The 26596-nt window shown below is 40.1% G+C and overlaps 1 protein-coding gene across 2 annotated transcripts in view; it reads right to left on the bottom strand.

The window, feature by feature from the left end:
* Positions 1-1811: 1811 nt before the first annotated feature.
* AKAP1 (A-kinase anchoring protein 1) overlaps positions 1812-26596 on the bottom strand; it is a 38367-nt gene continuing 13582 nt past the window's right edge. For both annotated transcript variants that reach the window (XM_072136105.1, XM_072136106.1), the window contains exons 2-11: positions 24256-26069; positions 21736-21869; positions 18901-19027; positions 18680-18804; positions 18132-18309; positions 16805-16955; positions 16507-16574; positions 14388-14461; positions 3342-3407; positions 1812-2713 (exon numbers count right to left, since the gene is read on the bottom strand). In XM_072136105.1, coding sequence (XP_071992206.1) covers positions 2651-2713; positions 3342-3407; positions 14388-14461; positions 16507-16574; positions 16805-16955; positions 18132-18309; positions 18680-18804; positions 18901-19027; positions 21736-21869; positions 24256-26044 — 2775 coding nt within the window. In that variant the 5' untranslated portion in view covers positions 26045-26069 and the 3' untranslated portion in view covers positions 1812-2650. The remainder of the gene's footprint in view (positions 2714-3341; positions 3408-14387; positions 14462-16506; positions 16575-16804; positions 16956-18131; positions 18310-18679; positions 18805-18900; positions 19028-21735; positions 21870-24255; positions 26070-26596) is intronic.

Here is a 26596-nt window from a genome sequence, read left to right on the forward strand (position 1 = left end):
CTGGATTGTTTTACTTGTTTTGGGTGTTCATCATATAGACTAATAATCAGGTTATCTTTATTCTATGGGTCGATACGATTACAGGGATACTATACATGAATATTTTTCCTTAGGGTTTTATTTGACATATTTTGTAAAACTTAAGGTGGGAAAAATCTATCATTTTTGCATTGTCTGCTTCCAAGTGACATAACATTGTTACTTTTTTGGCTATGGAGCTGGTTGATAGCTTGTTTTTTGCAGGACATGTTGTACTTTGTACCAGTATTCTGGAGTACATACGTTTTTTGATCACTTTTTATAGCATTTTTTGTGGGATTGAATTTGTAAAAATCATAATTTTTGGAGTGTTTTTTTTAACAGCATTCATCGTGTAGGTTCAATAATTATTTACAGTTATTCTATGTCTCTATATGTTATGGGGCTTATAGGCATTTTTATTGATTTCTTACTTTAGAGCTTTTTTTTTTTAATTTTTCCACCATGGTAAATGAACAAGCAAATCCTCGGATTGCTTGTTCATGCTAATACTCTGCAATACTGTTGTATTGCAGGGTATTAGCAGTGTCAGCCTATGCTTAGGATGACACGGTGCCTATAAGATGACGCCACGGACTATAATATGTACTATAAATTACAAAAATTGCCTTTTTCCATTTAACCTCAAAAAAAAAAAAAATTTAAAAACTTGACTTCTGGCTCTGTCCAAAAGTTTGGGCCATTAAACCACCTACGAAAATTTTCTAAAATGCCTCGGTCACTATAGCCTTTTCAGGCCGTGTTAATGAACAGGGAAAAAAAAAAAAAATTTTTAACCCTGCAATTGGAAGATTGGATTTAAAAAGGTGGCCAAAGTAAGAGGCAAATTTTTGAATCTATCTTCTCTGGAGGCTTCCATTTGTCTTCAATGAGTGCTTCATGACTCAGGATGAGATAGATTGTCTCAATTACCAGGTACTTCCCACATTAGGACGAGCCATCTCCTCCTGATGATCACGCTGGAATTGTGAGCAGCAAAACCCACCCAAAATGTTTGGCATTCATATTCGTGGCTTTCGGAAGCTCCATCTGCCTGCTACAAACAGCACTCATGAGTAAAAATCAATTCCATGTATTTGAATATTAGCAACAAAATGTGCATGGAAACATACTCTTGCTCCAAAACATAGCAAGCAATATCATTTTAGCTGCAAAATCGCTATTGCGAGATCCTAGAAGTCTAAAGTTATACCTTTTTCCTATGTGGTGTCCAAACTGAACTGGATTATGATTAACGGGCTACTCCCTTATGTATCAGGTGTGAATTGTAATGGAGAGGTTTGTCTAGGCTCCTCTAGTAACCATACATGATCCCCAAGATAAGATATTTAATTGTACTCTTAGAGTGGAAATTGCATATTTAATATGATGTAGAAAATCATTCACAACATTTTCATTGTATCACATGTCATTTTGGAACACAATTGTACCCTGTTTGTACCCTTTGTTCATAATTCATCAATAACGTTTTGTGGAAACAAAACATAGCAACCACACTAGCTTTGAGGGTGAAGTAATTGGTACGTTGTAGGCAAATATATAGAGGCTGCTGTGTGCTTGAGCGCAAGAAACATGTCCCTGTATTAGAAGGTTTGGCCTCAATGGCAAAACTCCTACATCTCAAAAGGTTTGTCAGGTTATTTGAACACTGTAGGTATATGGGTCTGGACATGCAAAATCTTTGGAAGGGAAACCAGAGTGTAAAATAAATTTGACAATGCAAATCATTTCAATCATTTAAGGTACCATTTCTCAAGAAAGAAGTCACATCATTCAGTCATTAATGCTTCCCGTTCAGTGCTTTATTATTAATCAACCCCTCTTACAACAGGCTTAGGAAAAATATGCATTTTACAATACCTTTCCAGTGGATTTATATTACTTTGACATGTTTAAAAATCCATTTGTCAAGAAATAAAAAAGGGCACACCAATGCATTTTTGTAACTTTTTACATCTGTACAGCAGAGTAGCAAATAATTAGATCACAGCAACTTTAGACCATATAGCAAATCTAAACACCACACATTTGAGTACATAAAACCCATACCAAACGCATGAATGAGTTCATGTGCCGAGGGAAAACTGACTAGTAGTGTGGAAACTGCAGAATTCCCTTTTCCAGCTTTCAGATACAAAAATATTACAGTGATCAGTTCTTATGTCAATATATTTACAAAAATTTGCACAGCTATAAAATAAATTACAATCAGGCTTGGCAGGCAGAGCACTCCATGAAATGTACACATACAAAGACCATAATCATTTTGCTCATCTGACACGCCTACAGGTATGGTAAAACTTATCCCATTTGCATTCTTCAACTCTTGCATGAAAATATGTCAAAGGTCTCATCCAGAAAAGCGCATCCTAAGGATCAGAGGAGCAGAACACAATGCTTTGTAAGCATGGCCGCTCTTAAGGCTACCATTACAGGTAGAATAAGGAGATGCTCATTAGGTACAAATTTATGGCTTTAAAAAAAAAAAAAAAAAAAAAAATCATCAAAATAAGTCCTCTGCAAGATTTTTACATAAACAAAAAAAAAAAGCATACCAAGCCTGACAAGGTACAATTTTCTTATTAAGTAAACTGTTGGAGTGTTAGAACAGCTAATAGCTATCTATCCACTGTGCAAACCCTCTTTCCACAAGAGTCCTGTTGATAGACACCACCTAGGGGGAAACAAAAGGAGAAACTTAAAATCTGACAGGGATGTTTGCATGCCCTATACAATCCTCAATATATGGGCATTCATTTTAAATAAAATATATTTTATTTTTTAAACTATTATACAACAGATCATAACAATATACTGTATACCGTACATACACCAAAAAAAAAAAAAAAAAAACTATTGAAAGCCCTATTGACTGCAGTATAAGCCAAGGGCTGGAAATGTATTGGTCACAGCTGAGATCAGATGGAAAACACCGGTTCAGTACTGCTTAACAATAAAGAATAACGTACCGAGGCTAGAAAAGTTGGGGGAATATGTGGTGAACAATGGAGAATTGCATACAGAGGCTAGAGAGTGTGGGGTAATATGTAGAAGTGTCACATTTTAAGGGGATTTTTAACTTAGTGATTCAAAGCTCAGGGATTTATGGCGGAGGAGGAAATCCTTGCATCATGTAACACTATGATGCACATAATCCCATCCTCGATACTCTATATCGTGATCGGGACATGACCAGCACATTGTCCAGGATCCATGGACTGACCACAGTTGTGCATTTTAACAGAAAATATTATGCTTAAGGGAGCAAATGAAAAAGCCTTTCTTAAATGATAATAACTAACCTCATCTGCCATCATACTCCATAACTGCACAAGTGGAAGTCCTGTTGCCACATCATAATTTGTAACCTAGATATAAAAAAAATAATAAATAAAAAAAAGGGGTAAAAAGATCAAATAAAAACACAGTGAAATAGTTCAATAGAAATAGTTGAATAGCTGGAGAAGTTGGGTGGGGAAATATGGCAGAAGTTTTGAAGGGTGCTGACTGTATTAGACTAGGGACACTAATTTATGTTTAAATTGCTTTTATTTACATCTTTCAATTATGACAAGAAAGTGCTGTTAAATACATAATATTGGTATCAAACTACACTCAGTTCTGAGCAAATATATAGTTAACAACAAAAATATTGTAGCGTATGATATTATTCACTGGGTAGCACGTCAGGTTATACATGTAGACAAAAGTTATAATCAATATTTTTATTCATAGCCTAGGTGTTGTTGTTGCTGCTAAGTTATATAACATTAAGAAAACATTAAACAAAATAAAACGGAGGCTCCTAAAGGTAGGTTATAATTACAATTTGTTTGGCATAAGGTAAAGTTACATAGAATATGGTGTTTCCCATAATTGTGATTTTATTCTACTCATGGTGTATCACAAGTTGGTTAATCTAAGTCTGTGCGGATCTGATTTTAAGCATTGGAGCCCAAATTTCCTCAATAGGCTGATGGTGGAGAAAACCAAATGCTAGACGTTTTTCATATTCGTATGAGGTATTCACACTTGCAATAAATTCTGTGAAGGGTGGGCAGGGAGGGGACTTCCAGAGTTTTGCTATGGTTATTCTAGCTATAGCTAATATTTTGCAACTCCGCATTCTTTGTCTCCAGGGAAGGTTGTGAAGGCCTAGGCCTAGCAGTGCCGTAGCTGGATTGTTATCAATTGGGTATCCAATTTTGTGCGAAGAATCTCATATATTCTAGTCCAATATGGTTTAACTATTGGGCATTCCCAAAAGGTATGTAAAATTGTACCTTTGGTCCCACATTCCCTCCAACACATTGGTGACGTATTTGGGTATGCTTGATGTATTCGGTCTCATGAGTTTTATAGCATTTTCTATGTGCGTTGTGCATTTGAGAGCTTTGTGGAATGTAGTAATTGCTTTCTCCCATTCCGCTATGGATATATTGTGTCCTAAGTCTCTTTCCCAAAATCTATATGTGTAGCTATTATGAAATTTCAAGTGAGAGGATAAATGTGCATATAACACTTGTAAGCCCCTCATGGGCTGATGCACTAGAGATGATAGACAGGGGATTATGACTTGGGGGCAATTCTCCGGGTTTTGTCAAGGAAGTGTTTGACTCTAAGGTATGTGAACAATGCTTTATTAGGGAGTGCATATTGTTTTTATAATTCATGAAAGGATTTGATACCATCATTCCCTTGTAGATGTTTGACTGTCTGAACTCCTGCTTTTTTCCCCAATGTTAGAAATGTTAGAAAGTTGTAATCTGCTAGGTTGTGCTGCTGTTTCTTTACGCGTTTGGAGCCATGTGTCTAAGAGATTACGAGTTAGGGGGAGTAATGATTAACTTGAGGCAGATTCCATAAGGACGCGTTTAGTAACGTGTCTATTTTGTTACCAGCTGCCATTGTCTCCTCTATTTGCATCCAAGGGGATGGTGTTTTAGCTCTGAGCCATTGTGTTGCCTGTTGTAGTATTGTAGCGTTATAACTACTTCTAATATCAGCTACTCCTAGTCCTCCTATTAGCTTGTATTTGGATAAAATTTTATGTGTGATGCATGGCTTATTTTCTTTCCATATGTATGCTGACATGATATTGTGGGCTCTGGTGAAAAACTTCCCCGGGAGGGCTATGGGAAAAGTGTGAAACAGATACAATAATCTAGGTAGTAATAGCAACTTATAAACTGCAATTCTACCCCGCCAAGATACTTCTTTATTAAGCATCATTTTATTTTCTTTTTCGAGCAAGGTTAGGAATACATGTCACTTGCCCCTCTTCCAAAGTATTGGATGTCTCCAGTCAAAAGGGTATTTTTTTTGTAAAAAGAATAGTGATTCGGAGTCTATGAATAAAGGGAGGGCTTGGGTTTTTGTGGTATTAAGTTTGTAGTATGAGATATTTCCAAAAGGTCCGTCATTACTGATTCTAGTGAGATTTCAGGATTTGTGAGCGAGAGGATAATGTTGTCCGCGTAAACTGAAATGAAATGTTCTGAGTCACCCACGTACACCAGAGGGGAGTGTTGAATGGCGTGTGCAAGGGGCTTCAGGGATAAGTCAAATATTAATGGGGAGAGGGGACATCCCTGACAAGTGCCATTCGTTATAGGGACACTAATTTAACCAGTGTACTTTGTGAAAAGGAGTTACAAGCTAACCATAAGACTCTTTTGGCCCCTTGTATAGGTGAGGGTGTCAAAAAGGCAATAACTACTCAGTTATAGAAAATGTGAAATAATGTGCCACAAATATCACCCCTTGTCCTACAGTCATGGCCAAATGTTAATTTTTACAAAGTCTATTGCATCAGGTTTTATAAATGGCAGTTTGCATATACTCCAGAATGAAGAGTGATCAGCTTAACAGCAATTAATTGCATAGTCAATATTTGCTTAGAAAATGAACCCCCCCCCCCTTAAAAACACATTTCAACTTCATTGCAGGCCTGCCTTACCTCCTTCCTGATTTACCAGTACAGCACAAGCCGGGTCCCGATGCATGGAGAGGGCCCTCTCCATAGCCGGTAAGTCTTTGCTACATATTGCAGCAAAGGCTTATCGGTAACAGCTAGCACCGATCGGGGGCGTTTTCCCTACGATTGCGGCCGGCATCGGCGCCGCCATCTTGTCGTGGATTGTCGCTCCCCGTGGCGTCATCGGGAAGCAGTGATCCGTCACCATGGTAGCCTTGGGTCTTCCGAAGACCTGAGGCTTCTTCGTTTTAACTCATTCATTACAATGTGCTATCAGCACATTGTAATGAATGAGGAGGAAAATCCCCACTCATTACAATGTGCTATCAGCACATTGTAATGAATGAGGAGGAAAATCCCCACTCATTACAATGTGCTATCAGCACATTGTAATGAATGAGGAGGAAAATCCCCACTGTAGTATGGCAGTATATGATAGGATCGATCAGACAACCTAGGGTTAATGTACCCTAGGGAGTCTGAAAAATAGTAAAAGTATTAAAAAAAAAGTTTAAAAATTAAAAAAAAAAAAAAAAAACTAAAAATTCAAATCACCCCCTTTTCCTAGAACTGATATAAATATTAATAATCAGTAAAAATCAAACACATTAGGTATCGCAGCACAGTTTTTCACTGCGTTTTACGATGTAGATGAAAACAGCGCCCAAAGTCGAAAATTGCACTTTTTTGCCAAAAAAAAAAAAATAATAATAATAATTCAAAAAGTGATGAAAAGATCGCACAGTCCTAAAAATTATAGCAATGAAAACGCCATCAAAAGTCGCAAAAAATGACATCACCCACAGCTCCGTACATCAAAGTATGAAAAAGTTATTGGCGCCAGAAGATGGCAAAATTAAAAAAAAGAAACAAAACATTTTTGTACAGGTGGTTTTCATTTGTGTAAATGTATGAAAACAAAGCCTATACAAATTTGTTATCCCCATGATTGCACCGACCCAAAGAATAAAGTAGACATGTCATTTGGGGTGCTCCGCAAAAGCTGTAAGATTCAAGCCCAAAAGAAAACGTCGCAAATGCGTTTTTTCACCATTTTCACTGCATTTGGAATTTTCCCGTTACACGGCATGGAATATTAAATACAGTCACTGTGAAGTGCAATTTGTTAAGCAAAAATTAACCCACAACACAGCTCTTTATGTGGAAGAATTAAAAAAAAAAAAAAAGTTAGATTTTTGAAGGTGGGGAGTGAAAAAACTAAAAAGGAGCAGCTAACAACCTTTCAGTGATTAACACAGGTGAGTGTTGATGAGGACAGGGCTAGAGAGCAATCTGGACACTTTAAAAGGAGGCTGGTGCTTGTCATCATTGTTTCTCTTCTGTTAACCATGGTTATCTCTAAAGAAACACATGCAGTCATTATTGCACTGCACAAAACTGGCCCAACAGGGAAGAGTATCACAGCTATAAAGATTGCACCTCAGTAAACAATCGCATCATCAAGGCATTCAAGGAGAGAGGTTCCAATGTTGCCAAAAAGGCTCCACGGTGCCCAAGAAGGACCAGCAAGCGCCAGGACCGTCTCAAAAGTGTTTCAGCTTTGGAATCGGGCTACCAGCAGTGCAGAGCTTGCTCAGGAATGGCAGCATGCAGGTGTGAGTGCATCTGCCCGCACTGTGAGGCAGAGCCTCCTGGAGCCAGGCCTGGTGTGAAGGAGGGCAGCAAAGAAGCCACTTCTCTCCTGACAAAACATTCTGCAAAAAAAGGTACAGGGAGTCGACTGCTGAGGACTGGGGTAAAGTCATTTTCTCTGTCGAATCCCCTTTCCGATTGTTTGGAACATCTGGAAAACAGCTTGTTCGGAGAAGACAAGGTGAGTGATACCACCAGTCTCGTCTCATGCCAACTGTAAAGCATCCTGCAACCATTCATGTGTGGGTTGCTTCTCAGCCAAGGGAATCGGCTCTCTCAGTCTTGCCTAAAAACACATCCATGAATAAAGAATGGTACCAGAACGTCCTCCAAGAGCAACTTCTCCCCACCGTCCAAGAACAGTTTGGTGATCAACTATAGTGGTTGGTGCCGAAACGATTTTCTTGTTTTGGAACTAAACTTCAACAGATCCCCACAAATAGCCGTGAATGGTAAAAGGCACGATAAACATAGACTTGCCTTAGAGTTCTGAATGGTGTTGCTCAGCCCGAAGCAAAAAGGTACAAATATGAAGTCTACTCCAAAGAAAAGCGAGACGGCACTCACGGATGTGAAGAACTTTCTTTATTCAGACAAGGTGCAGTACAAGCGAAGAGCGGGGCCAGGCGACGGGCCGTTTCGCGCCAAGTCGCGCTTTCTCAAGCCGCCGACGTCACCTGCCGGCGCCTGCACACATTATATGCGCCACAGGCGGCGTCAAGGCAACAGTAGACAAAGTGACGTGCAGGTAAACACAAACACTACAGAGTTAACAAAACAGTAGTTGTATATACAATCTTTTTTCAGGGAAAACACTATAAATAGCGGAGTATTTCTACAGTGGACCAAGATCGAAGGTGGTGCTATATTATAACATAATTAAAGAGTTGCTAGTAACGCTAGCCGGCAGAAAACTTATCGGAAGACACTGAAGTTGTTCCTGTCATTCATACCCAAGGTACCCATCGCGTTGAACCATATGATGTATTTACTCTCCCACTGCAGCAAAATTTCTCTATTTCCTACCAGAGGGTCCACTTTAACCTTTTCCATGCCAGCAAACTTTAGAACGTTCGGATTGCCACGATGGAAAGTTCTAACATGTTCAATTAATCGTGGGCATCCGTTACCAGAACTAATGGATCGCCGATGTTCTCTAAAGCGCACCCCTAATCCGCGTATATTTTACCAATGTAGAAAAATTTGCATGGGCAAAAAATATGTATACTACATGTGTGGTTTTAAAGGAGATAAAGGAATGGACCTTTAAACTCTCTCCTCCGAAATGTATATATTTCAATTGGCTATTAAACACGCAAACATTGCATGAGCCACATTTGTAGTTTCCTACCGGAGTCCCTTTTTCTAGCCAAGTAGAGCGGGGGTTGTGAAATCTACTTTAAACCAGCATACTTCTGATGGTCGGGGTACGTCTAAATGCAATAATGGGTTTCATGGTGGAGACCTCCTTCAACTGTGGGTCCTGTCCAAGGATACCCCAATTGTTCTGAATGGCGTCTCGAATGATCTTCTCACACCGACTAAACTCAAATGAAAATGCAAATCTCCTTTTGTTGTGTCTATTATTGTGGTTATGTCTGACTTTATCCCTTTGAGGTTTTCTCAATAATTCATCTTGGGATAAAGCGATAACCTTACAATATGCTTCCTGAAACAAATCTATCGGGTATCCCCTCGCCAATAGTTGATCTCGCAATTCTCCAGCCTGGACATTAAATTGTGTTTCGTCATTATTTAGTCTTTTCAGGCGCCAGCAGATTACCTCAACGGCCTAAGAAAGCGCGACTTAGAGCGAAACGGCCCATCACCTGGCACTTTCCTTGTACAGCACCATGTCCGAATAAAGAAAGTTCTTCACATCGGTGAGTGCCTCGCTTTTCTTTGGAGTAGACTTCATATTTGTACTTTTTGCTTCAGGCTGAGCAACACCATTCAGAACTCTAAGGCAAGTCTATGTTTATCGTGCCTTTTACCATTCACGGCTATATGTGGGGATCTGTTTAAGTTTAGTGGTTGGTGCCGAAACTATTTTCTTGTTTTGGAACTATATTTGATGTAGACGTCTTCACATTCTGAGCACATCCACGAAGAGGATACCCCTACACTAATAGCAGTGGACTTGTTTGTCCAATTCAAATGGAACCTATGGCAGAAAACTCGCCTGAGGTGCTTTTAAGTACAGGAAGGGAAGATGCGGGGGCCTTTTTTGAACAGTACAACACCAGGGATAACCTTCAGATGAGCACCAAAGCCCTAGAACATCGGGTATTATCACTAGCGGATAAAGAGATCAGATTGTTCTGGACGAACCATTCGTTAAAATCATACAGTGATAATAACCGCCTACCAAGAGGTCTAAGAATATTTAAGGCTGCCGCGAAATACCAGGAAGACCCAGTCTTTATGCAAAGATGGAAGGATTTGCACTTACAGCATTCACTTAATATCATGCGCCTGGTGATGGATAGAAATTAAGTTGAGTACACCAGGGTAACGGATGAATTGTGCAAAGCAAGGAATGAGTTAAGAACCAGGTTGAGTGACACCCAGTTTGCAGCATTCTCCAAAAAATTGGAGAGAAAAAAAAAACTAGCGTTTACACAGATCGAGAGGAAGGAAAAGAAGCTAGATAAATTTGTACGTGATAAAAAGGGCTTTGAACAAGGAACAATATTCGAATGGAGCACCTCCAAGAGACAGAATTTCAAAAAGATCAATAGAAAAAAGAAAACTAAAAACAGATTTTTGGACCACAGAATCAGATTCTAGCCTGTCAGACAAATCAACTAAGAACGTGGGGGAAAATACATTGACCACGAAGGACAATACAGTGGCTTCGATTCCAGCAACCCCTTTAGGAAGCGCATCCGGAGGGGAGGACGGCGAAAGAAAAAGCTGGCACAGAAACCGCAAGAGAAAACAAGTCTCATGGTGTTGAGACTTACACGTGATCCTTCGCTTACTTACATCGGCCTTACTAACCAGACTGACTCTTACATACTTCGCTACATGATAATGCACTTGATGCCATAAATAACGCTGACCTTACTGACAATCTGCCTCCTTCCTCCCTCTCCCCTTCAGCTTTGTGCACTGTTGCATCTCCGAATGGAATTGAGGAAACTCATGACACTAACAATAGCAATGTTATTAATCTTACATATACTGTATTATCTTCAGATTGCCTATCCTTAGTTGCGAAGGGTTTAAATTTTGCAATGACAAACATGTTTGATCCCATACAGTTTGAGATTAATTTGCGAATACCTTTGAACAAATCAAACTCGCAAAAATTCTTTCAAGATAGAAGTGGTGGTTCAGGCATAAAAAAAGATGGAGAAACACCAGCTACATTGGGTCCATTAGGGCCCCCCCCCCCCGATATGTCTAACCCTATTGATAAGTCCACCGTTAATTGCCTGTTGAGTTTAGATAGGGGTCTTTTCATGTGAATCGGACCTGAATTTTTGGAACTTGAGATAGAGACCTTCAAGAAAGGCATGAAGTCGACTTTTTGCCCCCCTTGTCTGCGGGTTCTCCGCTCGATTTCTTTTGCCAACGTGTCAAAGAAGAAGTTAAAGCTCTTGTGTACCCCAAAACACCCCGCAACCTTACGAATGGTGAATTAACAGTGTTACGTTGGCTAAAATCTCTGCAGGATCTAATTCTTAAGCCAGCAGACAAGGGGGGCAATATAGTCATTATGACTAGGGAATACTATATGATGGAGGCCAAAAGACAGTTAGAAGACCAGGAAACTTACACCCCTATGACCACGAACCCCACTCACAAATATAAGAACCTGCTATGCACATTTCTGAGAAGAAGTGTAGAGATGGGCATATTGTCTGAGAATACTGCTCTCAAACTTTTTCCGAAAAGTCACAAATATCCGGTGTGGTACTTTCTACCGAAAGTCCACAAATCGTTATCTGCACCTCCTGGTCGCCCAATTGTGGCCGGTATCGGGTCCCTAACCGAGCCGTTATCGCAATACCTAGACTGGCTCCTCCGTCCCCTCCTTTTAGAGATTCCCTCATATTTAAAAGATAAAACTCTTTTTTGAAGATCATTAAAGATATTCATTGGAAAGAGGGCTATGCCCTGGCGTCCATTGACGTCGAAAGTCTTTACACTCGCATACCTCAGGATCTAGGGGTACAATGCGTCCACGATATTTTGACGAATGAGTCCACAGTACGTCCATTTTGTATGTGAAGGGTTAAAGTTTGTGCTATCCCATAATGCCTTCATGTTTGATGACGAATGGCTTGTCCAGAGAACCGGTACTGCCATGGGCACTCTGGCCAATCTCTTTCTCGCTTGAGAGCTGTTACATCTTTTCTCTGGACAATCCCTTCGTCTCAAACGTAAAGGCGTTCCACAGATATGTGGACAATATTTTTATCGTATGCAAGGGCACTCGTACTCAGTATTTTGATTTCGTGGAGCATTCCAACTCGTGCAACCTTATGAATATGCGTTTGTCACCATAGACTGCAGTAAAACAGCTCGACTTTTTGGAGGTCAGGGTAGAAGAAATAGGTGAATTGAGGACTACCGCTTTTAGAAAAAGTTCAGCTACCAACTCACTTTTACATTTCCAAAGCTTTCACCCAGTTCACACTAAACAAGGCTTACCATACAGCCAACGATTAAGACTTAGAAGAATAAATAATGCCGAAACACAATTTAATATCCAGGCTGGAGAATTGCGAGATCGACTATTGGCGAGGGAATACCCGATAGATTTGTTTCAGGAAGCATATTGTAAGGTTATCGCTTTATCCCAAGATGAATTATTGAGAAAACCTCAAAGGGATAAAGTCAGACATAACCACAATAATAGACACAACAAAAGGAGATTTGCATTTTCATTTGAGTTTAGTCCGTGTGAGAAGATCATTCGAGACGCCATTCAGAACAATTGGGGTATCCTAGGACAGGACCCACAGTTGAAGGAGGTCTCCACCATGAAACCCATTATTGCATTTAGACGTACCCCGACCATCAGAAGTATGCTGGTTTAAAGTAGATTTCACAACCCCCGCCCTACTTGGCTAGAAAAAGGGACTCCGGTAGGAAACTACAAATGTGGCTCATGCAATGTTTGCGTGTTTAATAGCCAATTGAAATATATACATTTCGGAGGAGAGAGTTTAAAGGTCCATTCCTTTATCTCCTTTAAAACCACACATGTAGTATACATATTTTTTGCCCATGCAAATTTTTCTACATTGGTAAAATATACACAGATTAGGGGTGCGCTTTAGAGAACATCTGTGATCCATTAGTTCTGGTAACGGATGCCCACGATTAATTGAACATGTTAGAACTTTCCATCGTGGCAATATGGACGTTCTAAAGTTTGCTGGCATGGAAAAGGTTAAAGTGGAGCCTCTGGTAGGAAACAGAGATAAATTTTGCTGCAGCGGGAGAGTAAATACATCATATGGTTCAACGCAATGGGTACCTTAGGTATGAATGACAGGAACAACTTCAGTGTCTTCCTATAAGTTTTCTGCCGGCTAGCGTTACTAGCAACTCTTTAGTTACGTTATAATATAGCACCACCTTCGATCTTGGTCTGCTGTAGAAATACTCCGCTATTTATATCTATTTATAGTGTTTTCCCTGAAAAAAGATTGCATATACAACTATGTTTTGTTAACTCTATTGTTTGTGTTTACCTGCATGTCACTTTGTTGTCTACTGTTGCCTTGACGCCGCTGCTGCCGACTGTGGCGCATATAATGTGCGCAGGCGCCGGCAGATGACGTCAACGGCTTGAGAAAGCACGACTTAGCGTGAAACGGCCCGTCGCCTGGCCCTGCACCTTGTCCGAATAAAGAAAGTTCTTCACGTCGGTGAGTGCCGCCTCGCTTTTCTTTGGAGTAGACTTCAGTTTGGTGATCAACAATGCCTTTTCCAGCATGATGGAGCACCTTGCCATAAAGCAAAGGTGATAACTAAATGGCTCAGGGAACTTAACAGAGATTTTGGGTCCATGGCCTGGAAACTCCCAGATCTTAATCCCATTGAGAACTTGTGGTCAATCAAGAGACGGGTGGACAAACAAAAACCAACAAATTGTGACAAAATGCAAGCATTGATCGTGCAAGAATGGACGGCTATCAGTCAAGATTTGGTCCAGAAGTTGATTGAGAGCATGCCTGGGAGAATTGCAGAGGTCCTGGAGAAGAAGGGTCAACACTGCAAATATTGACTTGCTGCATTAACTCATTCTGTCACTAAAAGCTTTTGTTACTCATAATAGGATTGCACATGTATTTCTGTATGTGATAAAACATCTGACAAACAAAAACCAGAGGGCAACAGATCATGCGAAAATAGAATATTTTCGCCATTCTCAAGACTTTTGCCCATGACTGTACAATCTGCTGAAGCCATCGCAATGCCCCCTTCAATACTTGATTAAGTTATACATTGTACAGTGAGCGTGCTTGGTATCACAGTTCAGCCCCTTTAACTTGAAAGGCACATGCAATGCCATTCATTGGAGTGCCATGACTGCTTCAAGGAGCTGATCAGTTGGATAGGCATGTGATCTACAGGAACTAATAATAAAATTAGTTGGGTTCAAACCTTGAAGTTAATTAAAGGGAGGGACAACAAAAATGCAAAGTTATACTTCCTGTAAAGTGGTAATGACTAGTTTCCCTTTGTAATTAATTACCTGTGCAAGCAATGCTGTGCCTCTTGTCATTTCATTTGCAGAGGTATCCGCTTCTGCTGAAAAGTGATCCTCATCTAAAAAAGGGGAAAAAAAAAAAAAAAAAGATTTTGTTGCATACAATTTTTGTTTTTACATGGGCACACACACAAAAAAGAAGCTATGTCGGGTGTTTTTGCAGGCTGTGCTAACAGTATGACCCCAGCACCTTTGCTGTATGGTCACAAAGTAGGCTGGAAAATTATGTCAGTAGCTTGTCTCAACCGCTTGGAGTGTCCCATGATGGTCTTAGCAAAGGATTTGCAAACATGGACAACACGGATGACACTTTGGCTAGACAGGGTGGACAGGTGTGAATGCCCCTTGCCTGCCACATTTACTATAGCAGAAATCTCTACCCAGAGGTCCGAGCTGGCAGAGATTGAGCCTGCATCTAAAAGGTTGTAGCCACTTAGTAGATACAGGACACCGGAGGGAATTTTAATTAATACTTAATAAATTCCGCCACTGCGCTGTCCATATTTATCACAGCTCCACAGAATTGTATGGGAGCGCAGAGTTGCAAATAAAGCAAAGAACGGCACTTGAGGTTTTTCCCCTCAGGGGCACTAGGTCTAGACAGAGGCCTGAGAAAATATGAGTGAATCAGCCCATAGCAATACATGGAGGCATGAGACTGTCGAATTAAAAACCACAAAAAACAAACACCAAACAATGTCCGCCTTACATGAGGGAAAAAGTATTGTGTGAATTAGGTCTTAGAAGAATAAATTTAACAACTCAAGTGAAATTTGACAGGTACACTTACACATGTTTAGACCTTGGCTCAGTAGAAAAGAATTGAAATGTGAAAAAGCAAAACAAAAAATAAAGGGGTAGTAAGCCATCCTTGAAAATCATGCACAGCATACTCAAAAGGGGGGGGGGGGGGAATGGGTGTGTGAATAAGCCTTTGGGTTGTGAAGGTCTTGAGACAGCTCACCGTTTTTACCCAATGTGACATGTTCCTTGTGTAGAACCTTGGTAATAAGACAATTTACTAGGGTGTGACTATACGGTGCTACTGTGCTTTGTGGCTGGCCACATCCAATTGCTAGATTGTGCCAACAAGCCTTAAAATTATTAGCAACGGGTTTCATGTACTGTTAATATGAAACAATCAATACATTTTGTTATAAATTATCAGCAGTCTTAATTGGATGCAGCCGGCCACATCACAACTGAATCCAAGCCACACTGTATATTCTCACCCATATAGACCATCCGTTGAACTGGAAGAGATCTTGTCGCATAATTACTTTGAGATTTCAGATGTCATGATTATGAATGGCTTTATGCACCTCTCCATGTGGCAAATACTTTTTCCTTACGTCTTAAAGGAGTTTGTCACTTAAACCTCATGTTTTTGTAATACCAATAACAGGATATTAGGTAAAGTACCAATATAGATCTATTAATAGCTCTGCACAGCTTTCTTGATATGTGAAGTAAAGCCTCCTGTCTTTTACCTCATCAGTCAGATAATCCTGTCCATAAAATGACTGCATGGAGGGTCATGTGATCTCTAACTGTCCATAAACAATCACCCTGCCAGGATCTTATGATAGTATTCATGAATTCAAGATTAAGGTCATGGCAGGGTGAGTGTTCATGTGTAGATAGGGATCACATTACCTTCCATCTGCGGTCATTTTATGGTCAGGAATGTCTGGCTGATAAATACAGGGGGTTTCACTTCACATATCAACAAAGCAGTGCAGAACTATTAATAGATGTGTATTGGTAAATTACCTAACATCCTGTCCCCACTACATTACAAAAAACATGAGGTAAAGTCACCACCATTAAATTTATGGACATTATGGTTTCATTTCTTTGCCATTGTGGATCGCATTGGTCCACTAATATCTAGAGAATTTCATGACAATATAGTGTCATTAGAAATACAATTGCCCAGAAACCTGGCAATGCATTCAATAGTTAAATAACCTGCTGTAAAATATATATTTATTTCTTTTTCTCCCCATTTTCCCTTGCTCTATACATATTTTGTTTTAAATAACCATTGACAATGGGTTTCAGGTTTTAAACTTTCAGAATCTCAATTGAATTGTGTGTTCACCTGCAAGTGGGATTACATTGTCTAGAAGAACCTCTGCACCTTGGAAGGGTAGTGTAACAAAATCCGACCTGAAAGGAAATTGGAAAAAAAATAAATTCGATACTGTCGTTCAAGAGAAAAGCAACACTAATATAGTACAAAAGAATAATTAGGAAGAAGGGGGAAAAAAGTACTAAAAAGTTCTAAAAAGAGGGAGGCAGGTTACGATCTATATAGTAAGATAACAATTCTAATTCTTTATCAGGCCATTAATTTAACAACTGAAAATAGCATTTAAGATAATACGGTAGGTACTGACCTGATTTGTCTGAGTATCTCAATCTTCACTCTTTCATAGCCACCGTAGTCAACATACCGTATCTCTACTTCTTCTGAGTCTTTGTAGTAGGCCACCACCTGTGCCCTCCACCAAGCACTCTCTCCAGCTGGTGCTGCACAAATGACACCAACTGAAGAGGGAAAAAAAAAAAAAAAAAAAAAAGTTACATAGAGCTCTAGGCAAAGGAAAAGACAAGTCTCAAACCTCAGAGTTTTATAAAATGATTTCAACATTTTGCAATGAATAGAAAACCACCAAACTCTGCTCAACCCCTTGTGTCCCGAGGCCTTATAGAATTAATTCAAGTTTACAAAATAAAATGTCCAATTTTTGGCACCATTTTGTACAACAGGAGCTGTTGAAATGATTAACTTATCTGTTTTACAGAAAATATAACTAATGCGGTATCCAACAGGGCGGAGTGCAAATCACCTATATGGGACCACCTTCTATCAGCTAGATAGAATAGATAGAGCGCTTCTGTATAGGAGAATTTTAATTACAGTAGTTTCAGACCGATGAAAGTGCTTTTGATGACCGCATAGCCTACATTTCCCTGGAAAACTGTTGAATGGATGTAGTTTCTACTGGCAAAAACAGCCAGTTTGTACTTGCTCCAGTGTGCAAAACCGTAGGCAAGTTGTGCATGAACAGGTTTGCTACAACAAACTCCCTTCAAGCATCAGGTCAATTTATAGGTCCGAGCAGAGAACAGCTGAACTGAACTCATCCATTCAGCTGGTCTGCATTCAGGCCCATAAATCCTACAGACAGAGATTGTCAGGAGAAACCTCACCGAAATGTATTGTATACTTCCCAATACAAAAGTTATGTCCTTTACCGATTAACCTTTAATTTTATGTAGGATTAATAAATTCATGAATACCAACCACATCAATCGTTCCAAACAAAAAATAGAAGTTATTGCCATATAAAATATAAGCAGGCACATTATTACAATATAAACTACACGATTCCTCCAATAAAGGTTATCCAATAAGCTAAAATACCTTTTCTATAGGACAGGAGGGTGAAAGCTACACCCCACCCTGTCAGAATCAGCGTTAAAGTCTTGTCTATAATCAAAAGGAAATTTTAGCAATGCTTAAAAAAAAAAAAAGTCTGTGAAAGGGACAACCAGTGTTAGGGAAAGAATCATTTCACTGTGACCTCCAATATTACGATGTATTCTTAGTTCTTGCAAACTGAACATAGAAGTAAAGCGTTACAATAAAAGGTCATGTTTTCACACATTTTAAAAAAAAAGATCGACCACAAGAAGAAAAAAAAGCAAACAAAAACTTGCCTTCTACTGGTGTGGGCAATGTAGGAACACCAGGCTGAGAGTAACAGAGAAACATCTGCTGATCCAAGCCACGAAGTGCATGAAATGTAGGATGCGTATGTTGTTGAACAAACATGTGTCCTGCATTGACCACGTTGACCACAATGACTTCAACTGTTACACCATCTGGAAGCATAAGCTGCAGAGGAAAAAAAAAATATATATACCTTAAAATACTAAAATGGTCTTGACAACCTTTTGTAATCCCCCACAAGATCAGTTTTGTATTGCCTAGATTTAGCAATTTAGAATTTTCTACACCATATTCTGATGTACTATTTTTATGGCTTTCAAGCAGCTCAGGACTTGGAAACCATTGTAGGCCAGGTATGCTTTCCTTGAGACCTCTGGAACCTCTAGAGGTTTTCCATATTCCTGGATAAACTAGTTTAAGCATGAAGAGCAATTTAATAGTAATAACAAAAAAAAAAGCAAAAAAAAAAAAAAAACACATACGTAGGTACATGACAATAATCACTCAAACAAATTAAACAAAACGTGCAACTTACCCATGAAGTCATGGGAAGAGAGTGCAATGCCAAGGAGGGTGGAGGTGCATAGATATTAGTCAGGTTGAGTTCTTTAAACTTCTTTCCTATTAGACTTAGGGCTCTGTCAACCTGCTGCTGAGACCCTGCATTACAAGTTTAAAAGGAAAAAATGAAGTGTATGTCTTTTACCAGAGGTCAATGAAGCTCTTCAACAATATAGTAAAATAGCTCATTATTACCTTCTATGTGGCATATTTGGTAATCTTGAGTGTAAGGCAATGTTGAAATGTATATCTTGGCACCAGATGACTCTTTCAGGAAACTCACATATCGGCCTTGTTTTCCAATTAAACGGCCAACCAAATGCTTTCAAAACAGAAAAAAGTCAAATGATAGATAATACAAGATAAAACGCAAAGAGTTAGACCAGAGATCGCAATAACGCCTCTACAAGCGTCTGACGCATGCAGAGGCTCATTTACTCTCCAAAAAAACCACCAAGCATATCAATACTCTTGGTGATGTAATTGTGTAAGCGCTGTCTGGCTCTCAGCAGTAGTGATGTGCAGCTGCCGCCTGCTAGTGTGTAAGGGACAGAGCGGACAGCGGAGCTCAGACACAGAGCAGTCACGTGCCCTGCACACTGCCCACTACACTGCAGATGTATCTGCTCCTCCCCCGCAGAAGAGGAGCTCAGGCCACGCCCCCCTCACCACGGAGAAGTCACTGTGTTCTCCCAGCTGCTCTGTGTCCAGTGTCACTAGCATATAGGGAGCAGCAGGGGAATCACATTACATTGAGGGCAAGGCACAGGCAGGAGGACAATGGGCCCCAGAGCTTACAATCTATGAGGAGGGGGACACAGGAGGGGACAGTGCTTATACAATGGTCACAAGAGCTTACAATCTATGAGGAGGAGGAGGGGACACATGAGATGACAGCGCTTGTACAATGGTCACAAGAGCTTACAATCTATGAGAAGGAGGGGACAGGAGGTGAAACTGCTTGTACAATGATCCAGGCATTTCAAGTAAGGTATAAAATAAATACCCCCAAAGACCCTAAGGCTGTGTTCACATTGTATTTAAACTCATTTTATTGAACAAAATCCTCCCCGAACCAAAACACTTGTGCTCAGTAAGTAGCAACTTTATCGCGGCCAAATACATCTTGCTAGTTATTGAACGCAAGTGCATTGGTCAGAAGGCTTATGGTTTTGGGAAGGACTATCTCCCGATACACTTTAGTAAAAAATAAACTCAACACCCCAAAGATAAATATTAAATAAATTTAGTGGCGGCAGCCCCAGCCTGCTCAGTGTGGGGAGGTAGGGGGTTTGGGGCTGGCTATTAATGTATACGACTAGGAGTTATATATTTGTATTACTGGAAATTCCATACTCTTCCTTTGGTAAAAATACTCCTCAAAAATGGTGAGAGGAGTATTATTACCCTTCTGGAAAAATGTTAGTGCGACCTCTGAGTTGGACTATAAACCTTAAAGAGAACCTGTCACCAGGAGACCATTTTTAGCACCAAAAGAGATATATATATATATATAGTACCTTTCAATACCATGTGCTGTGTGACTCTTCACCTGGGAGTGGCTGCAAAGGAGCAGTCGTCCGTCCCCACCCCCCACACACACACTTTTGGGAAACCACTATTCCATGTGTCCTTTTCAAATAAATTAATAACTCCCATCAATCATTGGCTGTAGAGGAGCAGAGGGTGCTGCCAAGCCAAGTGATGGGCGTTTTCAAATATTTGAAAAGGACACATGGAGGAGCTGTTACCCAAGGGTGGGGGGAACTGCTCCTTTGCAGCCGCTCCCAGGGGACGAGTGCCTACAGCACATGGTATTGAAAGGTACTGTTTAGCATCTTTTTTCTGTAAAACCCATTTTTTTAATACAAAACACTTTGTCAGTGTATGTACTATGCTCTGCGGGGACTGCTAAAAATGGGTATCCCCTTTAATAAAAACAAATCATGGATTAGAGTTAGACCTGATTCAACACGACAACCAATACAGCATAATACTTAAACATAATATTTACTAGATACATATTTGAACGTAGATCACCCCTTGAACAGCATGGCTGCACTGCAATGTCCAGGTATTAATTAGCTGTTTCAAACACCTTTCGGATGTGAACTGGCAGTGCATGATTCACCCCAAGAGCAAAATCATCTACTACCAGGCTCCCTTCTCGGCTGCTACTAATATACCAGAAGCAGCCTTTAGATGTGGTGGTGACATTCCCACATTCCTGTGGATAGCGGCCAACTTATTGCTGGAGAAACCTTTATTGGTTGGTAGGGGACCAAATACTTATTTCACTCAGCAAAATGCAAATACATTTATACAATGAGATCTTCTAGATTTTAACTTTAGATATTCTATTTCCTTTCCTTATAATCATAGACTGTTCAAGTCTTTGCAAGTGGGCAAACCTACAAACACAGCTACGGATGAAATTATTATTTCCCGTATCTGGAGCAATTTAGAATTATGGAAACCTACTTTTGCACTTTCCGGGCGAAAACAGTCTAAAACCCTAAAACGTGGTGCACAGCATTTCAGGTGGAAAATACTCCAAGATTCTAGACACAATGATAAATCTCTACCCAGATATGGGTGATCAAATTATATTTAGAACATCCTGCTGTAAAAACTAGAGCCTTATGGAAACAGGGTAAGCATGGATGCAGATATTTATGGCACTCCCTGTGCGGTAAAGAGGGACACAGGCAAAAATAAGACAGAAAATTCTATTTACCTAAAGAGCAGTTCTTCCAAATGTATAGAGGCAACTGCAGGTACTCCATTTGCCCATTAGAACCTAAAAGGCTGCCCGTGGAATGTTACTGGTCAGGGGAGAGGGAGTTTGTGTTTGAGGGTGGGAGGGGGAGTTGGGGATTTGTGGTTCTGTATTAAAAAAAATAAATAAAGAAAAGCTGCCTGTCCTTTACACCAACAGTGTATTATGCTGTACAAGAATAGTGCTGTCAGACACTGCATGGCATGTTCATTGTACACTCCTAATATTTATAACCTCTTAAACACTCTTACCTTTGGCACTTCAATCTCCCAGATGATAAGCTCAGCTTTTTTTACTTCCATCTTCTGCTTTACATTCTGGTCTTGTTCAGCCTTTCCCAGAGCAAAACCACTGTCCACAGAGTCCATACTATTTACATCGGAACCTGCAAAATGCACAAACTCATTGGCACCAGAAACAGTGTGCTTGGAAGAGAGCCACTTATGATATACAACAAAGCAACTCTCCGAGCAGAACCCTAAAGACATCTGCATATAGGTAAAGTAGACCTATTGTGGCCCACATGTCTCAAAGTGATGATAAAAGTCCTGGAACAAACCTTTAATCTGCTTAGACTCAGGGTGCAGCCACACGTTCAGTTTTTCAGATGCAGGTTTTGAACCCAAAAGCAGGTGTGGATCATAATGGGTGCGGACTTGAGATGTGCTGCTCCTCCTATTTCTACTCCACTGCTGTTTTGAGCATTAAAAACTGTATTTGAAAAACAATGTGTGGAAGCACCCTCGGGTACATGGGGTTAAACAATATTACCATCAGATTACCTGATGGTACATGTGTAGCACTCACGTCCCCGTAGCGTTTTCCAGTTATATACTTTAGTTATACAGTACATAAGCTTGGCCTATTTTGGGCAAAATTTGTTTTAAAAACATGATAATTAGCCCAAAACACTCAATGTCGCCGAGACTCTGCCACAAACTAAATTATTCACTTCTGGCACTGCCTATAAGAGACTGAAGTCATCAGGCCTCTCTGGAAATCTTACGCATGTGCGAGAATACCTTTCCTTGATGATGTGCGAGGTTTCCAAAGAAGGCCGGTGACGTCACTGGCTCTCATAGCAATCTGTAGTCAGTGCTAGGAGCCACCAATGAGTGAATAATTGAGCTAGCATATTTTTAAAACTAATTTGGCCCAAAATTAAGGAGCTTTAAAGAGTAATAAAATTAGATGGCTGGAAAATAGCACGGGACAGGGAGAAGAGTGGTACACATTTACCTTCAGTTAATCAGATGGTAGATGTCTTTTAATATGTGAATGATTTTGTTTAAGTGTACTACAAGAAAAGGGTGTCTATATAGAAAACATTAACGTTCAAATCCCTATTTTTTAGGCTGCTATAGGGTACTTGAACTCTAGGAGGTCTGATTGCTTGTCCAATGCACCAAAATACTGCTATACTGTTGTAAAAACCCTTCTCCAGCAGGGTGTAATAGGGATGGTTGAATGACATGCAGTTCTGCGGAGGTGCCACTCATTACATCGTATGACACAACGGGTCCAATCATTGATATAGTGGTTGGTCCGTGATTCGTGGACTGACCATAGCAGTGTAAACTTGCTCTAAAACAGCACATACTAATCGATATCAGGAGAATATTGGCTCTTAAGGCCAAGTTCACACATGCATTTGGTAGCTTCCATGAAATAGTGGAAAAATAGTGCAGCAGCCTACATTATTTTCTGTTATAAATAAATGAAACATAATGGAAGGTCCATTTAAGCCTAAGGGGAACAGACTAGCATTTTTTCATTTCAGTTACACTCCTCTAAAATAGAAAGTGCAACAGAAACTCATGACATGTGTGAACTAGGGCCAAGTATCAAAATAAAGTTTTCAGAATAAATATATTTTGATGAAAATATATCCATACCTCAGCCTTATCTGTAGACTTGGCAACAGACATGTCATTTATAACCCTGCCTACAATAGGAAATGACATATCCATATAAAAATCACAATTATTCCATCTACTATTGACAATAAGCTTATCAAATGTCCCCCCCTCTGTGTATAGAAAAGGTCTAGAAAACTATAGTGTGTGGACACTATAGTATACAACAGTTGACCACCGCGTGTTAGCAACTGGTTCTGTTGATTAAGCGCAAGCCAAGAAGCACACCAGTATACGGGTAAAAGGAGGCAAGGTGGGAAGTAGAGCTTATTGGTCTTTTATAAAATTCTGTAGTGCTTGGTCAGTGAGGGAAAGTGACATTTTATATATTTTATAAATGCTAACATCATAAAATGCTAAAATCCATCATCAAAAGCATGATAAACAAAAGGACACTTGCTCATAGATCCAGCCAATGGCTGTGGGAATCTTATATTTGTTAACCTGCTTTCTTCTAGAATCAACTTTTATTAAAAGAAATCCTCCATGCTGGGGCTTTCTCAGGCTGTTACACTGTCTCACCTCCCCCCCCTGCATCCTCGGTGCATGCCGCCCTCACATTGTGTATTATAAATCTCATGGGAGAAGAGGTGGTTTCAGCACACAGTGCTGCAGCTTACACAGTGGGAGCAGGAGACATGCTCCTGCATAAAGGGGCTTTGGAAACACCCAGAGCTCTCCTGGCTATTTAGCATACTTTAAAAAAACTGACATTAGAAGGAAGGGGACCATGGATAACAAATATAAGATTTCCACGGTCACAGAGCCTAGATCTATGAGTAAGTGTCCCTGGTTTATTATGCTTTATTTTGAGGTTAGATCACCTTTAAAAAGAACAGAGAGCCAACATCTCACCTCCTGAGTGATCAGCTTCTGCATCTCCAGTCCATGGGCTTTCGTTTTTTAAATCAACAGAGCTTCTCTTCACATCTCCATTACTGTAGGGTACACTGTTTTCAATTGTTCTTAGCCTTTTTATTTTTTCACTGGATACATTAAAAGACTCCTGTGATAACTCAATGCCAGATGAACTTAATGAGTCATAGGGAGCAACGCCAACACTTGACAGAGCAGTGCTTTGCAATTGATCCTCCATACTGACCCCATCTTCTGATGTACATATACTGACACTGGAATCCTCCATCGTAGCCCGACACTCCTCTAGAAAACCTGCATTTTTATTAACTGGACTTAAATTTGGCATGGCATAGGTTTGATCTGTGGATCCATTTGAAACCATTTGCTCCTCAGTTTTATCAGAACCTGAATCCTCAGTAACTAGTGAAATGCTTCCGGCGTTCTCTACAATGGGTTCTTCGGTTTGTGTAGATTCACAGGTAGAGTCCATATCACAGGCAGACTCAACCTCTTTATCAAGAACGGCAGCACTTCCAAAGTTTACATCTAGGGATTCTTCCATTTGTGTGAATTCCTCAGTGTGTTCTAAATTTTCTTCTTCAGTGCTTCTGATGCCCTCCACTTCAGGTTCCTCCGTTTGCGTAGATTCGCAAGCAGAGTCCATCTCGGCATAACTTTCACTGTCCATGTCGGCACTTAGCTCACTTCTTTCAATTTGCTGACAATGAGCATTTGTCAGTAGCAGTGTTTCATCTGCCTCACCAAGTACTAGGCAATTGCCACCTGACACCTCATTCACTGAGCTAGCCAAAATTTCTTGTTTAGCAGCCACAATTACTTTGGAAATTATGTTTATGGCCAGCTGCTCAACTATTTTGGCCTCATAGTTTCCAAAATAAGTTTTTGCATCCCCTTCTTCAAATTGTTCACTTTTCTCCAAGCACTGAGAAAAGGCATCCAATATGTCAGTACAATCTCCCTCTCTCATTACCTCTGTGCACGCAGATTTGATATTTGATAGAGACTCTGCAGTCTCTGCAGTTACAGTTTCAATCACAAATTCAGGACCCTTTAATGCAAAGGAAGGAGACAACCGATTCTGCAGTGGTGGTGGTTGAGATTCTGCCCCCACCTCAGGCTCATAATTTCTTGAGAAGTTGGTATTACCGCTCTGCATTTCTGTGGTTTCATTGACAACCGATTGAGGACACTGAACTAGAACAGACATTTTCACCACCGTTTCTATCTCATCAATACAAGGCTGTTTACCATCTTCAGTAGAAGGCACCACATGCAGCTCTTCAGACGTTAAACTCTGAATAACTTCTGAGGAACTATTCTGCAGAAACTCTGTAGATGTGGTGCTTACGGCATCTGCATCCACTAAACATAGCTCAATATCACACTTCACAGAAGATTCCTGTAATGAGTCATACAACATATTATGGATATCAGAATTCATGATTAAAACATCTTCAACCTTGGTATCCGACTCATTATCAATTACAGCAGCTATCTGTGTTACCGAGGGCACAACACATCTGTCCTGTGGAGTGCTGCCCTCTCTGTCCAGCTGCACAACTTCCGCCCTTGAACTGCTTTGAGTTTTTTCTGTAGGGCCCAGTTCTGTCAATTCACTGTCTGTTTGCACATCTGTGGGGGCAGCTAGTTGCTTGCATTTTCTATGGCTGTCATCTTTCTTCCGTGAAAAAAACCACCACCAACCAAGAAGTGCCAGCACTCCAGGGATGGTGTAGGGCAAGATTAGACGCAAGCGCAATGCCATTGTTAAAATAGCTTCTCAATGAAACCTAAAAAAAAGAAAAGAAAAAAGATTAAACAAATAAAGAAATTTACATATAAAGTACAGCAAACAGTGTAAAAATGCAAACTTACAAAGCCTATGTAGGGTTCTCCAAGATTCACAAATCACACTTGTGTTTTTGTGAATCTTTTCACTACACTTTTAGGAAGGTGTAAAGGCAAATGAAAAACTAAAGCTTCCCTTATTTATTGCAGGGTGAAAAGATGCAGGCTACTGCACCATTTATTACAAATGGAAGTCATGGAACCTGCAAATGCAAAATCATTACAGTACATGCCAGTCAGGTAATAGTCATCTTATGGCTCACCCCTTGACAAAGATCAGTATGTTGGAAATGTGCAAGATAGAAGTCTGTCTGGTCTACTGAGCACAGTTTAGGTTGTTTTTCAGATTTGTTCTCCTACATTTGCATTCATAGTTAGGGACTGCATGTTCAATAAACTAGTAGTACACCTGACTTAAAGGAGACCTGTCCTCAGGTCTGTGTCACTAGTCCTGTCACCTCTACCTGTT

This window comes from Engystomops pustulosus, chromosome 2, assembly GCF_040894005.1.
Source record: "Engystomops pustulosus chromosome 2, aEngPut4.maternal, whole genome shotgun sequence".
NCBI classification, from domain to species: Eukaryota; Metazoa; Chordata; class Amphibia; order Anura; family Leptodactylidae; genus Engystomops; species Engystomops pustulosus.